Source organism: Poecilia reticulata, chromosome 6 (genome assembly GCF_904066995.2).
Source record: "Poecilia reticulata chromosome 6, P_reticulata-male-v2, whole genome shotgun sequence".
NCBI lineage: Eukaryota > Metazoa > Chordata > Actinopteri > Cyprinodontiformes > Poeciliidae > Poecilia > Poecilia reticulata.
Window position 1 is genome coordinate 15,665,455 of NC_088835.1, and position 18,432 is coordinate 15,683,886.

Here is an 18,432-nt window from a genome sequence, read left to right on the forward strand (position 1 = left end):
TTTGACTGAAAAAATAGAAAATTTAGCTTGTCATCTTTATAAGGAGACCAAGCTTTTGCATGTACTCCAAATTGTTCAAGAACAGCAGCTTATTTAATTTGGGTATATCTTTTCAGGTGTTTTTGGTACTGACACTTAAGGGGTTAAATGATAGTAAATTAATTTGTTAATGTGACCTCGTCAAATTTCAATGTTCAGATTTGAAAACTGATGTTCACAGATGGTTTTCATCCAATCTGACTGAGGTTGTTTAGCTAAGTTGCTGAGGAAAAATTTAACAGCTGCTTGAAGACAGACTTTTAAACAATTATACACTACTTTCAATAGGGTAAACCATATTAATTCAGCAGAGAGGGGAAAAAAACATGTGGAAGGATCTGGAGCCATCTTGTAGCAAAGCTGCAGATTGCAACCAACTTTCCTTAATCTCCAAGTGTTCAACAGAAAAAAAACTAACTAAACTAAAAATAAAACTGTGTACCTGTTTCCTTTGGTTGTTCCTGGGTCATTCTTTTTTTGCGGCAACATTCCATGTCCCCGTGTTTTGCTTATAATTATTTTTGGTAAAATGTCCCAAATATTTAAATATTTACAACAAAGTATTTTAATTATACATTTAGATGTTTACCATTATTCAAATATAAATAAAATCACTTTTAAATATTATATTGTTCTTTACACACCTTTTTGTTGACCGACATGTTTAATTTTATTGTGTCCACAGTGCAGAATAATATACTTCCTCACACTTTTAAACTATTAAAAAAATAATATATATAAATATATATATATTCTGTTTTTCTTGAATAAGTTGATTAACTGGCCTAACCTTATTTTAATATGCAATTTAATGTGTTGAAACTATTTTTCTTATTTGATATTTTCTTCATATTATACATGTCCCAGTACTAACTTTCCACCCTGTTAGGATGTTTCCTTTTTACCTTCAAAAAGTCTAAAATTTCATAAAAACCATTTAATGGAAGTGACATCAATTGGTTTTGAAGTGAATTCAAACATGGAAAACAAGGAAAGCTTCAACTGTCACTATCTCCTTACTTTTTTTAATCTTAAATATATTAAACCTGTATGAGTCAACCTTAAAGTTCCACACTGTTAAGATAGATTGTAGAAAATGTTTATTCAGTAGAATTTAAAAACATTATATTAGATTTAGTCATTAAAGGTTTATTATTATGTTGAAGGTTAACCAGCCAAATGTTGACCACATAAAGAGCTACAGGTAGATTAGTTAGAAAAGTTCTACCCTGTTAGGTTCATGAACCAAACAGGGTGAAAAGTAATCATTTTAAGTAAAATAAAAAAATTCAGATGATGGAATAGAGGTGCAGACTAGTCTGAGGTATTATCAGGTGTCTTTGCCATTTATCTGTTTTCATTTCACTAGGTACCCCCATTGACTCCTGTGAGGGGAACACTGAGTACCTGTTGTGGGAAAATCCTCTAGAGGATGATTTCTGTTGGCAAATGTTCGTATGTGCCTAGGCCTGATACACGGTACTCGGAGACTAACACGAATAGCGTGGCTAACACGATTACAGTTTAGTAAAAAGCCTTTTCAGGTAACAGACAGGCTTCAAGGTGGAGAAGTTGTATCGGTACTGCCATTATGCTGTACTTGACTAAAAGGTTTTCATTATAGATGTGTTTATTATTGACTTTCTTTTTTTCATTCACTAAACACAAAGAAAGCAAAGCAGTAATACTTACACCAGCAGACACTCCTTTGTTTTTATTGATCCTGCGATGGTTGAGCTGCAAATGCGGTTGTGCACAAGCTTTGATCCAAGCCAGGCTTTCCGTTTCAGATTTTGGAAATCTGTGAATTTTCAGTTGAAATATGTACTCTTTGTCTCTGTCTCTCAGAATGGGCTCATGTCCAGCCTGATGTTATTTTAATTTTAAATATGAAAACACTTGCAGTTATGCACGTTCTCTGCAATTCCGTCGTTTGTGGCGCAATTCATTCTGGGATATCTTGAATTGGGATATCAAGGCAGCAGAAAGATGGGAAGACGGAGGTTAAAAGCGAGTTGTACGTGCTTCGTTCAGTGGAATAATTTGTTGGAGGAAAATAATGCGGGAAGAAATCCACTGCAACGGGAACAGGCTGAGAACAGAGGCAGCGATTCGGGACAAGGTCAGTCAATGTGTGTGTGTTGATATATGCGTTTGTGTTATACAGATGTGAAGCCGGGATTAATACAGCACACGGAGCTTCACATAGAAGGGGTTCTTTATTCTCAAAAAGACACTGTTCCCTCTGAATTGAAACAAAATAAAAGAATGAGATTCAATATATGGAGAAATAAACGTCCCGTATTTCGAACAGTAGAAAGCCTTAGCTTCGGTGAAATGGCGGGCTAACAATGCGGTTAGCGCTCAACAGAGTAGAAAGCAGCGCTGAAATTTAACAGCATATAACGGCTTAAGAAACGGCTAAACAAACGGCAGTGGCACCTCTAGAAGAGGACAAACAGAAAAAAATGACCTTAGCATCATCTGTGTAGCTTTGTCCACGGAAGATAATTCAGTTCCAACATTAATTACCGAACACTTGGATTCTTCTCTCATGTGGCCATAGAGTCGTCTTCTCCACCAGGTCTAAGATCAAAAAATGTCCTTCTCTTCCGTTTTACCAGTTAGTGCCACAGTACATCAACAAGAGGTTTTTTTTCTACTTCCGGTAATTTTAGACCTCTCTGTAGCAACAGCACCACATGCTGACAAAAACAAGAATTACAACCAGTCGGTGAAATAAAAGCAAAACATGATTTACAAAATACATTTGACATGTACCCATTTTTTCACCTGGTTACACAGAGTATAAATATATTTTTAGGCACTCCTTAGTTTTTGTTTATATGACAATTATATAAAGTACATTTAACATGCAGTCGGACCGCCCCTCTCCGATACCGAGCACGGTAATTTAAGAACAGCCGAGAGCAGCAACGCTTCAGTCTGAAAATTATTCCGTCTTTCTGTTCTAGCAACACCGAGCAACACGATCCAAACCATACAGGTAGCCTGTCAAATTAAAGTCCAAAACCTTCGCTTTACAGCCGTATTAGTGTCACCGATCCACAAGAAAAATCCACAGAACAAATGGTACAAATAGTAAAAAATCTCATATTTTCTGAATCCCAAAAATATAATGTATCTACCTTTGCTGTTTGTTTCAGAATTATAATCCACATTAGAGTGAATTTTTCCACTTGGCTGTTATAATCTTTTCTTGCGTGACACAAACGTAATTTCTCTTTTTTCGCTTTTTTTCTCCGCGATTCTGCTTAGAAAAATGAGGCTATGAAGTTACATCCTCCCGCTGCTTAGTTTTGAAATGGTACATTTAGGTTTGCCTGGGCTTTTATAAACTAATGACTCATTGCATCATTTTTGTATTACTGTTGGTAATAAGCAAACCCTGTGCTGCGCCTGGTAGTAGTTTAAATTAATTTCAGCTAAATACTTTCAAAAGAATATTCAGATTTTAACATGCATTTTCTAAGTAGTAAATTTTTCAGTTTACTCTTACTCAGTTACTTAGTGTTGTTACACCTCTGAAATATTTTTTGCAGTTTCTTTAATTGTGATACAGGAACTGTTTCACTTAAACATTGAATTTTCTGTGATATTGTCAATTTTCTGTGATATTGTCAATTTATTTTCAGCTAAGCTGCTGAAGGCCTATTGAAATTGTGCTGTAAATTATTTATTTTTGTTTTTAATTTTTCAGGTTTGCATCGTAACACCTCGTGATGCGTTTCTGAGCCATGATTGACCCTCTGTGCCGATTACCTTTCCATTGGAAGCACCTGCACCTGCTGACCGGTACAGTGTCCATCAGTCCACGGTCTGCCGGATCATCACAGCATGAACCAACTTTCCTGGACTGAGCTGAGCAGGTCTTCCCCTTTCCTCCAGAGTGATGTGTTTTTATCACCAGTAAAGGAAAAACAAGTCTGATGTTTGAGTAACTGCTGTTCATTTTGTTGTCCTGTTTGTACTTAAAATAAAATTGAATCTCATTTGTAATACTCTGCATTTCACAAACCTTTTTTTTCCCCCCTTTTCTCTGTGTTAATGTTATACGAAGTATTTGCATGTAGATCAGGAATTCAAGTGAGATACTACTGATATTTGCTGGTATTATTTTACAGTAATACCAGCAAAGAAATGTGACTATCAATATGCAGTTAGCCATATAATTCAATATACTGAATGAGGCTGGATGATATGACTTACAAGATTTTTTTTCATACCAGATTTGATTTAAATTGATTCCTCCTGTCCTCAATTTCTATAATAAAATTACAGCAAATATTTTTTAAAAGTGCCTTTATTTCAATCATCTCTTCTGTGAGTTGTATAAGGGAGCATTATGGCCAGACTACAAGAATTTCTAATTAAAAGAATGCAGTCATCGTTACAGCAGAACAAAGATGCAATTTTATAACAATGTCTTAAAATTACAAGAAGTCGTTTTAATGGGAAATACAGAGTCAGATTGATCTGATGTAACCAGCTCAGTCCATGTGGTTCTGACATTTTGTCAGTAATCAAGAGGATGTACATTTCCACCTCAATTGACCGGGTAAGCATTAAGGCATTAAGGTAAAAATAAAAAATGGAACAAATATACAAAATGGAAACAGAGCTACGGATAGAAATATTTTCTAAAGAAAAGCAAAAAAAAATTATGGCAGGAGAAAAGTTGATGGCAGCATTAGCTCAGCCGAAGCCACCAAACAACTACTGTCCAACTCCAGCTATAATAAAGATGAAACAAATAATGCCAATTTGATAATTCAGATCTAATGCGTTCCAGATGCAAAAAGCGTTCTAATATTTTACAAATTTCGCAAATTAATTGGAAGGTTTCACAAAAGTTTTATTTATTCTGCTATTAGTGCAGAATAATCTAGTTGGATTTGAAATGTCTAGGCATTGTAGTTTTTAAAGTGCAAGTCAATTGATTGTTGCAAACATTTCATATTAACATGGCTGTTGCTCATTAATGGGCTTTTTTTATTCTGTGCACATTTAATCAGATTATCTCTATTTTACAAACCTCGTTGCTAATTTTTAATGCTGCTTGTGATGTGTGCAAATTTGATTGACTCACATTAACAAAACATCCATCCATCCATCCATCCATCCATCCATCCATCCATCCATCCATCCATCCATCCATCCATCCATCCATCCATCCATCCATCCATCCATTTTCTTTACACCCTTGTCCCTTATCAACAAAACATACCTTTGGATTATTATTAATTTCTCATTTGTCGTCATATGTTAATGTTTTTTTTACCACTTGAATTTGAGCATCAATTCAAGCTCAAACAAGTATTTAATAAAAATGATCAATTTCTATAAAAAACACAACATTTTTCACGACTTTGGGACTTGTATTTATAGATCTTACTCTACACAGCATATCTTTGCTGCAGTTTATGGAAACAAATACGCAGCGCCAGCGCCACCAACAGAGGATCTCACTTAAAGCAGTCATAAAACAGAGTCGGTAGAGAGATGTTCTACAGTGTCGTAGAAACGCAGTGCGGCCTTGTATTGCAGCAACTTCTCAGACAGAGAGCTGCTGCTCAGTGGTTTCCCCTGAACACTCAGGTCCATGTACCTAAACGGCGACAAGAAGATTCAGAAGCACCAAAGTTAGTTATAGTTTGCCTTCAAATGAGTTGACATAATTCATCCTATATTATAAAGATAATTGGGTACCTGTATGATAATCTCCAGAACAGAAGAGCATTTATAATCATCAATGAGGCCAGAAGGAAGAAGAATCTCTCAAGATTCCCATCATGCAGAGAGTTTGGGTAGAAATTTCCTGTTTTGGCAGTGAAATAATTGTGGGTCACCATCAGGAGATGTCAGAGGAAAGTGAATCTTAAAAAAAACAAAAAACATTTTCACATATTTTCTACATTAAAAAAGTTAAACTTATATGGAGACTGGTATTCTGTGTTTCTCTTCTCTTCTTCAGATTGTATCTTCTTTACATTAATATCTAGAAGGACTTTGGACAACTTATCAACACAAAACGTTCAGTTTATTTGTCTGCAGCAGACTGTGAGCACCCACTGTATTTGGCAACTTAATGGTTTTCTCCCTGATCACCTTGGTTATAAAACTACCATAAAATAACATGTCATTATTAAAAATAATTTTTTTAATCTAACAGAGGTTTTAGTTTTTATTAGTTGTACCCATAATCTGAAATATACTGTATAACTCAGTGTGTAATGAATCTACACAAGCTTCACTTTCTGAATTGAAATATACAAATAAATGAATTCTATGTGATTTTCAAATTTATGAAGACGCACATGTATGCAATAGATCGGTAGTTTTTATTTCTACCTCCAGAGCAAACATGCACAAGCTGAATGATGAAGGCACCAAGTAAACAGCCCCCTCCATAGGACAGAGTGAGGAAGTGCAGGGAGATCCCTCTGATGTGGCTTGGGATCAGCTGGAAGGATATGAGGGCACCTGTCAAAGGACAAGAGACCAACAAATGACTGTCTAACGGAGGTCTTTGATCATCTGATGAAGTTTCATCCGGGATGTTTTGCCCACACGAAGGAGTGACGAGAGCTTCAGCCACACCGAGCAGGATGTATTGAGGTGCCAGCTGGAAACACGGCATGGATGACACATGCAGAACCTTCCCGGAGAGGGTCTGCTCCACCAGTGGGTGGGCCTTCCTGTGTAGCTCCACCAAACCCGCCACCAGGACAGACGCAGCAGCGCATGCATGGCCCAAAGCTAAGAGTGCAGACAGCGTGGAATGATGGCAAAAGAACACTGCAAGACGTTAGAACATTTCTGTGAAGTTGTTAAACATTTGGATTAGTTGGAGTGTGTGGCAGTGGGATTCTTACTGATGACTCTTGCAGGTGAAAGTAGAGTTTTCTTCATGGACAGGAAGTGGGTTGTCACGAACTCCATCAGCGGGGCTAAGAGCAGCAGAGGCAGGATGCTGATGACATTCATGGCACCAATGGGCAGCAGAAGGCCGTTCAGGTGGAGGTTAGAGTTCATGGCCTGTATGAAGTAGCCTGAGGGAATCTGTGGAGAAATATTTCCCCAACCTCTTTTATTTTGCTAAGCAACAATACTGGTTGAAATGTGTTTATTGTGACGTGCCTGTGTGACGCAGACTCTGTACAGCAGCTGAAGTCCGTAGAGAGGAAAGAGTTTCGTCAAGACTTTGACATTTTCCACATGGGTCTCACTGTACCGCCCACCATTGTTCTCTTTTGCCCGGTCCAGCCAGGACACGGCATCTCCACTCAGGTGGCGATGCCGGAGGCAGCACATTTTGAAAGAGTTCAGGAAAACTCCCAGTGTGGTCAGCAAGGATCCACCTGAAACCAGTCCCAACAGAAAACAGGACTAACGAGTAAATATTTTGTGATTCATTTATTCCAGCACAAACTCTTTGATTACACATCTGCTTCCATATTTAACCATCAAATTTCACTGTAAACATTTTTTGAAAAATCCAACCTTTTAAACTTTTGTACAATTTCTGTTTGCAAAACACACTTCTACAACATTTCACAAAGTTGAAGCAAACATACAAACAGATCCTTGACCATCAATCTTTCCACAATCTAGATTATCTAGATATCTGGGTTCTGATTTCTCTGCACTTTGGCTCACAAAGGTTCTAGGATTTCCATCAGGGGACATATATACTGAGTAAATATGTTACATTTAAAAATGTAAATCAGTCAAATTATGCTTCTGTAATAAAAAATGAATTTACTTTATGTTTTCACACATCTTTACCAAGAGTGTAAATAAAATCTTCCCCTTCTTAGGGGTCAATAAAGTCATCTTATCTTATCTTATCTTATCTTATCTTATCTTATCTTATCTTATCTTATCTTATCTTATCTTATCTTATCTTATCTTATCTTATCTTATATTATATTATATTATATTATATTATATTATGACTGCAGTTGTACCTCTCTTGGGTTTGTAGGTGAGTTTGCTGCGCATCATGTGGATGGCGATGAGAGCCAGCAGCACGGAGGTGAAAGGGATGAGGAAGCCCAGATTTTGGGCCACAGACTGCTGAATGTAAGCGATGCCCAAAAACACGACGGTGGAATTCAGATTCACTAACCAGTAGAACCTGAACAGAATGACATACAATGGCAGAGCATTCAGTGATGCCAACAAACCAATGAATGAAGATAATTTGGTTTTGTCACCAGCATTACAAAACTGACATTTTGTGAGGCAAAGTTTTCACTATAAGACTTTTAAAAGATTAGTCATTGGTGTTTTTTCTTTAGCTTTTAAAACCAGATTATGGTTTGGGTCTAGATAGAAAACCACTTCACCCACCAGTTGAAGAAGGACAGGAGCTGGTGCTGGTTGTAGCTCTGCAGGCTGTAGGCTCCCATTGGACAGAGGATGGCCCTGATGCCACCGATGCCCAGCGCAGCAGCCAGGAGACCCACATAAAACAAGATCTGCTGCTCAATGGGGTCCAACTTATGGGTCATGTGATGAGTGTCAATGTAGAAATCTTCAAATGGAAATGCAACCACTGGCAGCATGGCTGTACCTAGGGCAAACCACAGCTTCAGAACTGTGCAAAAACCTTGGGTCATCTCTTCATCGTTTTGTCATTTTAATAATCATTTTTATTGTATTTGTAAAGCTGTTCCGACTTTCTAAAAATCTTTCAAATGTTTTCTTTGAGCATTGATTGCTTTTTCTTCTAGAAGGAATATTTGCTGTCAGTTAAAGAAAATATTACATATATCTAATTTATTATTAACAGGCTCAAAAACCCAAGGGATGACTCAGTGTTGTGATCCATATCTAACAAACAACAGTACATTCGATACTAAGACTCCTTTCTTTACTTACATCTCAATATAAAATGCTGATGGTAAGAGAAGTAAAGCAGAAAGACAAAACAATTTGAAACAATTTTACCTAACTAAACATAATAACACTGGTGAAGATGACCTCAAAGAGTTGAAATTACTGCAATTCCTATTTTATACTATAACATAATGTCAGACAAAATAAGAAAAAGTAAATGTATTCAATGGGGATAAAATTTAACAGTAAGAAATAATAGACTTAAACAGAATCACACCAGTATTATTAACTGAAAATACAATTAATAATGCCTAAAGGACTTTTTGGCAACTTAACTAAATTTGCCCACAATTCCAAAGTACATGCAGCCATGCTCAGGTACAAAAATGTGAACAAAAATGTGCAAAAAAACAGCAAAAATCATCTCAATAGAAGTTGTGACTAAACTTTAGATAGGCTGGATAACATCTAATTGAGATAACATTAACAGATTTTGCTCAATTGTCATGTTTAGTTCAAGTTTAAAGATGTTAGGAGTGGTTTAAAATAGTTGCTCACTGGGTCGAGGAAGCAAAAAAGAAAGACTTTACATAGTGGTTGTTCTTTTTTTTCCTTTCAAATACATATAATTGTGTAAAGAGAGTAAATTAACTGAAGTAATTTGACATAAAAGTAATTTGGAAATAAAATACTAAAACAGAAACAACAAAAAAATCTGTCATGTGTTTTGATTGTCATGCCTGTTTACTGAGCAAAATAACAGCTCTCCCTCTGTCTTACCAAAGAAGTGAAGAAAGGCACACAAGTAAAGGACCTTAGTCCTTCCTAAGCAGGTTTCTGCAAACCACCCAACCAGAACAGGGGTCAGGGTGCTGACTCCTATGAAGCACAGGTTGACGGTCGCAGCCAGGACGTTGTCATAGCCCAGCTTCACGGTGCAGAACAGAATCATGTTACATACAATCCCAAAGAACGTAAACCTCTCACACAGCTCCACAAGCAGAACACAGACGACAACTTGGAGTTTCTTGCGAGATTTCTTCCGTGGTCTCTGGTCCAGACCAGGCGTCTGGAAGACTGTTTGTTCTCTTTCCCAGCCGTCCGGCGCTCTTTTTAGTCCCCCTGCCACCATTCCACCAGCATCGGGAGGTGAGTCCTCTGCTGCTTAGTTGGGTGAGGACTGTGAGTACTGATCCAGCTCACGCTTTTTGAGAACCATCAGCGAGTAAAGCTGGAATCCTGCATCCTGGTGTGACTCCTGAGCAGAAATACAGACTAATAAGTCACAGGCTGTCTGTGTTGGTGGCTGCTTCATCTCTTCGTATCTCACTCAGATCTGTGGTTGTCGTATGGGAATCTGACACATTGTGCACAATTTTGTAAAGGAGTGATGAATGGTAGCAGATTAGAGGAGATCTCTGAATATTTTTAGACTAACTAGGAAGAAATAAAAAGTCAGTTTTTAAACTATCTTACACTCATTACAAATTTGCAGACATTTTGTGATCAGTAATAACATACAGAGGATGAGGATGTCTTTGTATTATTTTTATCTGACTTTAAGAAAACTTGCTAAAATTAAGTAAAACACAGAAAATATAAGTAATTTCTGTCGTATTTATGTAGTGATTTCTCTGGAAGAGATCCTTTTAAAAAAATCTTTCAATGGACTTTCTCACAGAGTTCAAAACTCACTCCAAACTCACTCCAAAACACTTTTACAAATGTTAATGACGTGTAACCTGAATATCACACCCATTCCTGTGTTAGGTAAAAAAAAATTTAAAATTCACATACAGTGACAGAAGCACACCTTTTCCTAAGGTCATCTAAAGTTAATCATGCAATTTGTATTGTCATCCAGCTGCACGTTGCTCAAAGTAATGTTAAATATTAACTTTTCAAAGATGCTGGACCACTTCTGGTAATGGTTCACAATATCAGCAGTCATACTTTTTTAAAATCAGCTGCCTTTACCAAAGAGATTAAGCTGAAACAAAGACAACAATAAATTAATCTCTGCTGCATGTTGTTGCAAACTCACTCCAAATGTCACATCTCCCAGTTAAGGCTGGCCCTCACCGAGCAAGCTCATTTAGAGTAGACTGCCGGTAATTAGACTCATGACGTTAAATTAGAGTGAGACAGAGTGCAGCTTAACTAGATCGAGGCTGCAAAAAACAACCTTTTATCCCTGTAAACTGATAGTTTGAGAACAAGAGAAAGCATTTCATCAGCAGACAGATCAGATGACATGATGTGACCATTGTTTTTAAAACATTTCCTAGAATATAATAAAATAGTTCTGACATAGTTTAGTTAATTTACAAAACCCATTAAAATAGGTGATGAGTTTGTTATTTTGGTGGATATAGAGTTGTTAAATGAGATGATCCTGTCAGAAAGCTCAATGATGAGTTAAAACAAGCTTTTTTGCAAGTAGTTATGTCTGTTTTCTGGTGCTGATTGCATTATACAATCAAAAGCAAGGCTCCCAACGTCACTATGGTAACTCACAGCGTGCACGAGAGCTTGGGGGCGTGGTGTATCATGGGAAAAGGAAACTGTAGTTAAATCGGTTCTAGCTTCCTTTCTGAAAAAGGGCAGCACAAAAACAAATTTTTGACTCTACCACAAAGGTAAAAGGTGAAACTATTTGCTTGTTATTTTCATTAATACGCTATGCACGCAACTATGTATCTTTTTGGCCTTTAACGGTCATGCTAGAAAGTGCTAATTCTAAAGTTAGCTAACTAGCTTAATGTTGCTAACCGTTGTAAATAGTGGCGTTGTATGGGGATAGTTGAATATTGTGGGTGTTGAAATGTATACATAGTCATTGATTCACACGCGAAATGCAAATGTAAACATGAGTGCAGTTGACACGTCTGACATTTCGGCTTTAAACCGTAGGTATAAGCTAAGGAAGGATGCCCAAGTTTCTTCCCTCTGACTCCGAAGGCTTCAGCTCGACTCCCGTCAAGACTAGCCAAGATAAAGACGTCCACACAGCCAAATATTTGGATAACGGCGTTGTGTCTGACGATGAAGATACGTTTTCGATGCTTTCTCCCATCTATCACGACAGCGATGAAGAGGAGCAGAAATACACCCCAGATCAGCAGACCTCACCCAGACACAGCAAGGATTGGGGATTCTGGGCAACATCAGCTAGGTATTGCTTCAACTCAAGCACACAGTTGGTGCTTGTGTTGAATATTTCAGATTGTATTCCCATCTGTTTGTATCATTTATAGATCTGAGCTGCCTAGGACGCCTTTAAAGAAGAAGCAGAGTGTACCTTTGCAGCTTGCAGGCTCACCACTCAGTGCATGGGAGGCATGGCTGGTGAGCAAAGCTAAGGAGGATCATCTTAGGCTGGAAAAGAAAGCAGAAGAGGTAAGATAATTTTTCTCCTAATGTTGATTCATAATTAAAATGAACACCCTACCACTCAGTCTTTTATTGAGCAAGTAATATCACAGAACCTCTGCTGAAATTTTAATGCTTCCTAATGCAGGTCCGCTTGCTTAGAGAAAAGGAACAACTACAAGAAAGAGAAAGAGAGCAGAAGAAACTTGTCATGGAAGAGAAGATCCAAGACTGGTTAAAAACTAAAAGGGAGCGAGTAAGGATATGTGTTTTTACATGACAATTTTTTTGTCATGTCAAATATTATTGTGACATAAAATTGTGTAAGAGACCTGACGGAATTGAGTAATTCTTTTTAAAATCTGTTTCGTCATAAGGAAAGGCAGGAGCAACTTGTAAAACAAATGAAAGAGATGGAGGAGGTGCAGAGGCAACAGGAAAAACAAAGGGAGATTGAATGTAAATCCCAGCAGAAATACAGAGACTGGCTGCAAAAGAAGAACCAAGAAAAACTTGAAAAAGAAAAGAAGGAGAAGGTCATACTTCTTATTTTGATTTTGCTTTCCAAAAAGCTTAGGAAAGGATGCTGAAGCCTGTTTGTTTTACGTAACAGATGGAAGCTGCCCTGAAGGAGGAGCAGGAGAGAGAGCGCAGCAAGAAGGCAGAGGAGAAGTTTAAGGAGTGGCTGACGAAAGCCAACGAGAAAATCAGAGCTCTTCCCAAAACACACTCTTGCTCTGCAAGTAAGATTGTTGAAGTAACCTAAATTGTGAACTGTTATTGCACTTTTATTTCATCTAATAAAAGTGCAATAACATTATTTTTATTTGTGAGTTATATTGGCTTTATTTTACCCGTTGTTTAATAATTGTAATGGATTTTTTTCACTCAGGCCCCTATGACAAATTACATCCAGCACCCAGCTTCTACAATCCAATCCCCTGGAAGCCGATTCATGTCCCTCCTCCACAAACATCTCCAAACAAAACATCTGAGAGGAAACCACAAAGGCAGAAAAAAATTAAGCAAAATCCACCCTTTTCCTATAGACAAAGAAACACGGCCAGCACAACACGTTTTCTGAACAGAAGATGACCCAAACAGCTCTGTGATGCAGAGAGCTTAGACACTCATGACTCATGTAAAGCAGCAAAGCTCCTTCAATAAATCTCTGAGTCATGGAAGGATTTATGTTCTTAAAGTGCTGTTGCTGTATTGTTTCTAATTCATTCACTTAGCTTACAACAAATCTGAGTAAGTTTTATTTTTTAAATTAAGTTCATAAAGTAGTTAATTTTTTATACTTAATTTTTGTTTTATGCCTCTTTTTTTATATAAATAGTGACTGAACATCTACAGCTTTGGCATGTATTTTAATATTCTGTTAAAGGATCAGTTCATCCTGTTTTAAGTAAAATAAGTGTGATCAACTGCTGACTCCTGTCTTATTTTCATCTTCCAGTGGTTAACAAAACCACATTTTCTTCTGCTTTTCATCATGCGTTGACCACATCGCAGAAAAGATGGTATCTGCTTGTCACGGCCAAAGATAGAGCCCGGTTTAGCTCAAGTGGCCCTCACACTCACACATTGTTCTGGGTCCAGCTGTGCCTTGTTCTTCTGTGGGCTGAGATGACGACAGAAACGAGTGTGGGGGTGGGCAGAGAGAGAGAGAGCAATTGGTTTAGAGCAGAATCCTCATTCTGGGTTAGCATCTCACTGTGATGCCAATGTGTGAAGCCTGAGGTAAAATTGATTTCAATTACACTTTATTCTGAATTGATTGTAAAATGCTGTTGTATGTTTTGGCTGATGTGTTTTGCTCTCTGTGCCTGTTGTCACCTGCTGTGGAATGTGTTATTTGACAGCAGTCAGACAGGGGGTCCCTAATGTAGGACATTTCTAAAAACTAATTAGAAGTTTTGGGTTTTATAGCAGACTGTGGTTATATGGGCCACGGAATTAGTTTTATGTTTGCACATACTTGACTTATAGTGAGCCCTCAATGTAAAATGTCTTGCGGATAAATTGTAATATACTTAAAATGCCATTTAGAAGTATTCATACTTTTTAAACCTTTGACTATTTTTGGGGGGAGGAGTTTGTGATGAATCAACGCAAAGTGATGCACAGCTGTGAACTCAAAGTGAAACGATTTTTTATTTATTTATTTTTTAGATTATTTAAAAAAAGTGTGGCATGAACTTATATTAAGTCCTCTTGTTAATAGAAAATACAGCTGTAAGTCTTTTGGTGTATGTGGACGTCTTTGAATATCTAGACAAATTTTAACCATTCTGTGAAAAATGGCTAAGACTCAAGTCAGGCTGGATGGAGAGAGTTACTGAACATTAATTTTCAAGTCTTGCCTCAGAGAGATTTGAATTGAAATAAATGCAATAAAAAGAGTCTACTCTGTTTTCATCTGATCAGAGCACCTTTTTACACGTCTTTGCTGTACATGACATCATATGACTTTATTTCAACAACTACTTTCTTGTTGCCACCTCTCCAAAAGTACAAAATCTGTAATAGTTGTCCTGTCATCAGATTTTCCCACCTGAGTTTTGGATCTCTGAAGCTCATCCTGAGTTAATATGGGTCAGTTGTGCCAGACTCTTCCTTATTGTATGATGGAATGAACAGCACTCCACGAGAAGTCTGACTTATTCACTTATGTTCTCTCACAAACCTCCCAGAAGTGTACATAACAATTGTGCTTATACTGAGGTGAAATTATATACAGATGAACTGGTCTGGACTTTGTTAGAGGATATCAGAGTAAAGGGGGTAAATACAAATGTTATACTAAAAAACACTTCATGTGTATGTAATTATTTGCTTTACTCTATGAGAAAATCCTACTTCAATATACTGATGTCTAGCAAATGTAACATGACAAAATGCTAAACAGTACTAGGGGGATGAACACTTCTGCAAGGGACTGTGACTCATTGTTTTTGTGTTCTTCTGATGGAAATGTCAAAGGGTTTAACAGAGAAAACACTTTTGCTAATCAGTCTCAGATCACTGAGCTTTATATCTGCCTCTTCCAGGTACAGTGACCTCTTTATAGACCTTGAGCAGAAAACTGATATCCCAAGATGCAGTGGTGCAAGTGGGCTGGAAGCTGGAGGTCACATTTGCCAAGACAGGTAGGAGGCGTGTCCTTTAGGTTCTCAGAGTGAAAGAAACTAGAATAGGACGACAAAAGACGGTCTAAAGGGCAAAAGTACAGGCTTCAGCAGAGGAGCTGATAGTGTAGTGTTGACGAAGTCATCATGAAGAAAATGATTTTGTATTTTAGGCTTTGTTTCTTTACAAGAAAGCCAAATGAGTTTTAATGCCTTTGTTTTCTTGAGGTGTGTTACCTCTATGGTTTAGATTGGGTTAGAATGACAGAAGAAACAAGCTGCTGGGTTGGATTTGACTTTTTTTTATCCATACATTTTCTAACCTGAATGGGACATTTTTGCCCTGGACTCCATTGCTCGATATGTTGTCTGTCTCGTGAATCTTATATTTCCTCACAAAGATGTGATTGAGCTTTATGTAAATACTCTCTCCTGTATTGACACAACTTACAGGAAACCAGTTCTGTTGCAAAGAGGCACAAAGGTCTTGGGATATTGCATTTCAGGCTCTTTGTTTTTGTCACCATGCAGTCTGTCGAGTCAGAAGTTGAAGACTCCTTTGACTTTCTTTTTAAAATCATCCTGGTCGGGGACTCAGATGTTGGAAAGACCTGCATGGTGCAGAGGTTCAAGTCGGGTCTATTCATTGAGAAGCAGCAGAACACCATTGGGGTTGACTTCACCGTTCGAACACTGGACATTGATGGAAAAAAGGTGAAGGTGGGTACTTTGTAGTTCTCTTTGTTTACATAAATGTTTTCTAGAATGAGCACTACTAGGTAAGGGCTGAGTATATTGACTTATTTCCGTGTGTAGGAAATGTCCTTAATGGCTGTCATATCAAATTTTTCCATATTTATGAAAAGTGCAATCAGTAATACTTTTATAACAAATTTATATCACTAATGATTTCTTGGTTAATGTCAATTTGTCATAACAAAGACATTTTGAATAATGTCAACTTTGTAATAAAAGTGTCATAATTTACTGAATGACGCTTTATGATCACAGTCATAAATATTCATGAAGACTTATTCGTGTTCATGACAGGTGTTTATGACAGTGTCGTATCAGTCTTATTCACCCCCCTTCAAATAAAGTGTTACCAACTACTGGTCACTGTTCTTGAAGTCACCATCAACCATATTCAAATAAAAATAATGCTATGCTTGTATAATTTCGCTTATTGTTGTTACCTTTGTGTTTGCTCTCTGGGTGTTGGTTTGTTAAAGCTAAGTTATTTTAGAACATTATTAACATAAACATAAGGCTATTTGCTTCAGTTAAATACACTGTATTTTGATACCAAGCCCACGCCGATAAACTGGTTAACCCATATTTTTGGTGCTGTGTCGTCCTTCAGATGCAGGTGTGGGACACCGCTGGACAGGAACGTTTCCGTACCATAACACAGAGCTACTACCGCAGTGCACATGGAGCCATGGTGGCCTACGACATCAGCCGCCGCAGCACGTTTGAATCTGTTCCCCACTGGATCAGGGAGGTGGAGCAGTACGGAGCAGCCAGCGTGGTAGTGATACTTGTTGGTAAGTATTTTCATAGTGGAGTAATGTCTCATGCTACAACCACAAATCTCAATGGATTTTATTGGCTTTTTTATAAATACATGGACTTCAGTTTTCCTTATATGGTGCTGGAAAGTTTGTCTTGCATTTGTTTTTAAACCCCCAAACCACGATTAACTGCAAGTACAGCTGAAATCTTCTATACAAAATATCTCAAACTAATTCCCTCTCTGAACACACATGGGCTGGGGCATTCTTTTAGCTAACGACTTCTTCCATCTCAGTCTGCTGAAGCCCGAGCTGTATGTTTAGATGGTGAACCTCCATGCAAAATCAAACCTCTAACACACATGATGCTGCCACCACTGTGTTTCACATTGGAAACTGTATGTTCAGGGTGATGTGCAGTGTTAGTTCTTCAGAGCACATCACATTTTTGCTTGTAGTATACAATGTTATGTTTTTGTTTCATCTGACCAGGTTTTCTTCTTCTTCTTCTTCTACTACATAATTGCTCTGTACTCTTACATGGCTTTACTTTAGTATTCACTTGTCATTATTTATTTTTTGTTTAACCATGCCAAAGATCTAATTTTAGCAAATTGATAAAGGCCAAATTTTTGAAGTTCATGACTAATAATTTTTGGCAGATTCTTCCACCTGATCTGTGGATGTTTACTGCTCCTCCAGACTTACTATGGTCCTAACGAGTTGCTTTACTATCCTTTATCTAAATGACACAATAATCTGTTTTTCTATCCTATAAAATACATTGAAGTTTGGGGTTGTCATGTGATAAAATGTGAAAAGAGTCTCTTAAGCAACAAAACTGAACACTATCTTTCTTAATTTCACCACATATTGAGTTGATGCGTCTCCTCGTATAAAAAGTATATTTTACTGATGGAGAGAATGATAAAAATCCTCTGCTCTGCAGGTAACAAGTCGGACCTCCATGCTCAGAGACAGGTGCTGTTTGAGGACGCGTGCACTCTGGCTGAAAAGAATAGCCTGCTGGCTGCTCTGGAGACGTCGGCTAAGGAGGCCCAGAACATAGAGGCGGCCTTCATCCTCATGGCTCGGGAGCTGCTGGCACGCAACGGCATGGCCATCACAGATCAGAACTCTCTTTGCTCTCCCCAGTTCATGCTGAGTGACTGCTCTCACCCGATTCAAGCCTCTGTTTCTGACGATAAAAAGTGCGGGTGCCAAACAACCTGAATCAGATTTAGCATTTGATACAAATTTGAAGATGGTCCAATGGATTGGTTGTTCAACCAGGAAAGAACCTTCTTAGTAAAGACAATGTTTGGATGTTTGGTTTAGGTTGTGAGACAAGGATTGTATACATTTTCTTGTCATAGTATTTATGAATCTTATTGGGATCTTTAAAAGGTTTGTAATTTTCTTCTGGGGGCTTCTGACAACAAGCCACACCTTTGCCAGAGGACTTTGTACTAAAACCTCTCCACAGTAAACACCGTTTTCACTCTACA

At 37.7% G+C, this 18,432-nt stretch overlaps 3 protein-coding genes across 5 annotated transcripts; 2 read left to right on the top strand and 1 right to left on the bottom strand.

Moving 5' to 3' along the window:
- Positions 1-5,176: 5,176 nt before the first annotated feature.
- Positions 5,177-11,260, bottom strand: slc15a5 (solute carrier family 15 member 5). The gene is made up of 10 exons (XM_008411598.2): positions 10,949-11,260; positions 9,685-10,162; positions 8,416-8,638; positions 8,031-8,200; positions 7,201-7,421; positions 6,936-7,122; positions 6,631-6,819; positions 6,412-6,543; positions 5,770-5,878; positions 5,177-5,668 (listed from the first exon to the last, which is right to left on the bottom strand). The coding sequence occupies exons 2-10, from the start codon at positions 10,034-10,036 to the stop codon at positions 5,539-5,541; spliced, it is 1,713 nt and encodes a 570-aa protein (XP_008409820.1). The 5' UTR covers positions 10,037-10,162; positions 10,949-11,260; the 3' UTR covers positions 5,177-5,538.
- A 137-nt stretch (positions 11,261-11,397) lies between these two features.
- ccdc34 (coiled-coil domain containing 34) lies at positions 11,398-13,706 on the top strand. Of its 2 annotated transcripts, none has more exons than XM_008411595.3 (7): positions 11,398-11,543; positions 11,818-12,079; positions 12,162-12,303; positions 12,425-12,532; positions 12,654-12,812; positions 12,890-13,019; positions 13,169-13,706. In XM_008411595.3, the coding sequence occupies exons 2-7, from the start codon at positions 11,835-11,837 to the stop codon at positions 13,369-13,371; spliced, it is 987 nt and encodes a 328-aa protein (XP_008409817.1). In that variant the 5' UTR covers positions 11,398-11,543; positions 11,818-11,834; the 3' UTR covers positions 13,372-13,706. The 2 variants fall into 2 exon arrangements, with proteins under 2 accessions (XP_008409817.1, XP_008409818.1); XM_008411596.3 differs by having other exon boundaries at positions 11,418-11,550.
- A 104-nt stretch (positions 13,707-13,810) lies between these two features.
- On the top strand, positions 13,811-18,430 carry rab19 (RAB19, member RAS oncogene family). 2 transcript variants are annotated; one of them, XM_008411593.3, is made up of 5 exons: positions 13,811-14,022; positions 15,333-15,431; positions 15,942-16,130; positions 16,774-16,957; positions 17,874-18,430. In XM_008411593.3, exons 2-5 carry the CDS (start codon positions 15,381-15,383, stop codon positions 18,155-18,157), a joined length of 708 nt encoding a protein of 235 aa, XP_008409815.1. In that variant the 5' UTR covers positions 13,811-14,022; positions 15,333-15,380; the 3' UTR covers positions 18,158-18,430. The 2 variants fall into 2 exon arrangements, with proteins under 2 accessions (XP_008409815.1, XP_017160715.1); XM_017305226.2 differs by lacking the exon at positions 13,811-14,022 and having other exon boundaries at positions 14,038-15,431.
- Positions 18,431-18,432: the final 2 nt, after the last annotated feature.

What these genes read in the sequence shown, in the direction of transcription:
- slc15a5 (XM_008411598.2), bottom strand. Translation starts at nt 10,036, where the DNA reads ATGGTGGCAGGGGGACTAAAAAGAGCGCCGGACGGCTGGGAAAGAGAA. An exon ending in CTCCTGTCCTTCTTCAACTG is followed by an intron (nt 8,201 to 8,415) that starts GTGGGTGAAGTG and finishes CATTCTGTTCAG; the next exon opens with GTTCTACTGGTTAGTGAATC. An exon ending in ACAGAGTCTGCGTCACACAG is followed by an intron (nt 7,123 to 7,200) that starts GCACGTCACAAT and finishes ATTTCTCCACAG; the next exon opens with ATTCCCTCAGGCTACTTCAT.
- ccdc34 (XM_008411595.3), top strand. Translation starts at nt 11,835, where the DNA reads ATGCCCAAGTTTCTTCCCTCTGACTCCGAAGGCTTCAGCTCGACTCCC. An exon ending in TTCTGGGCAACATCAGCTAG is followed by an intron (nt 12,080 to 12,161) that starts GTATTGCTTCAA and finishes TATCATTTATAG; the next exon opens with ATCTGAGCTGCCTAGGACGC. An exon ending in AAAAAGAAAAGAAGGAGAAG is followed by an intron (nt 12,813 to 12,889) that starts GTCATACTTCTT and finishes TTTACGTAACAG; the next exon opens with ATGGAAGCTGCCCTGAAGGA.
- rab19 (XM_008411593.3), top strand. Translation starts at nt 15,381, where the DNA reads ATGCAGTGGTGCAAGTGGGCTGGAAGCTGGAGGTCACATTTGCCAAGA. An exon ending in GGTCACATTTGCCAAGACAG is followed by an intron (nt 15,432 to 15,941) that starts GTAGGAGGCGTG and finishes GTCACCATGCAG; the next exon opens with TCTGTCGAGTCAGAAGTTGA. An exon ending in CGTGGTAGTGATACTTGTTG is followed by an intron (nt 16,958 to 17,873) that starts GTAAGTATTTTC and finishes TCTGCTCTGCAG; the next exon opens with GTAACAAGTCGGACCTCCAT.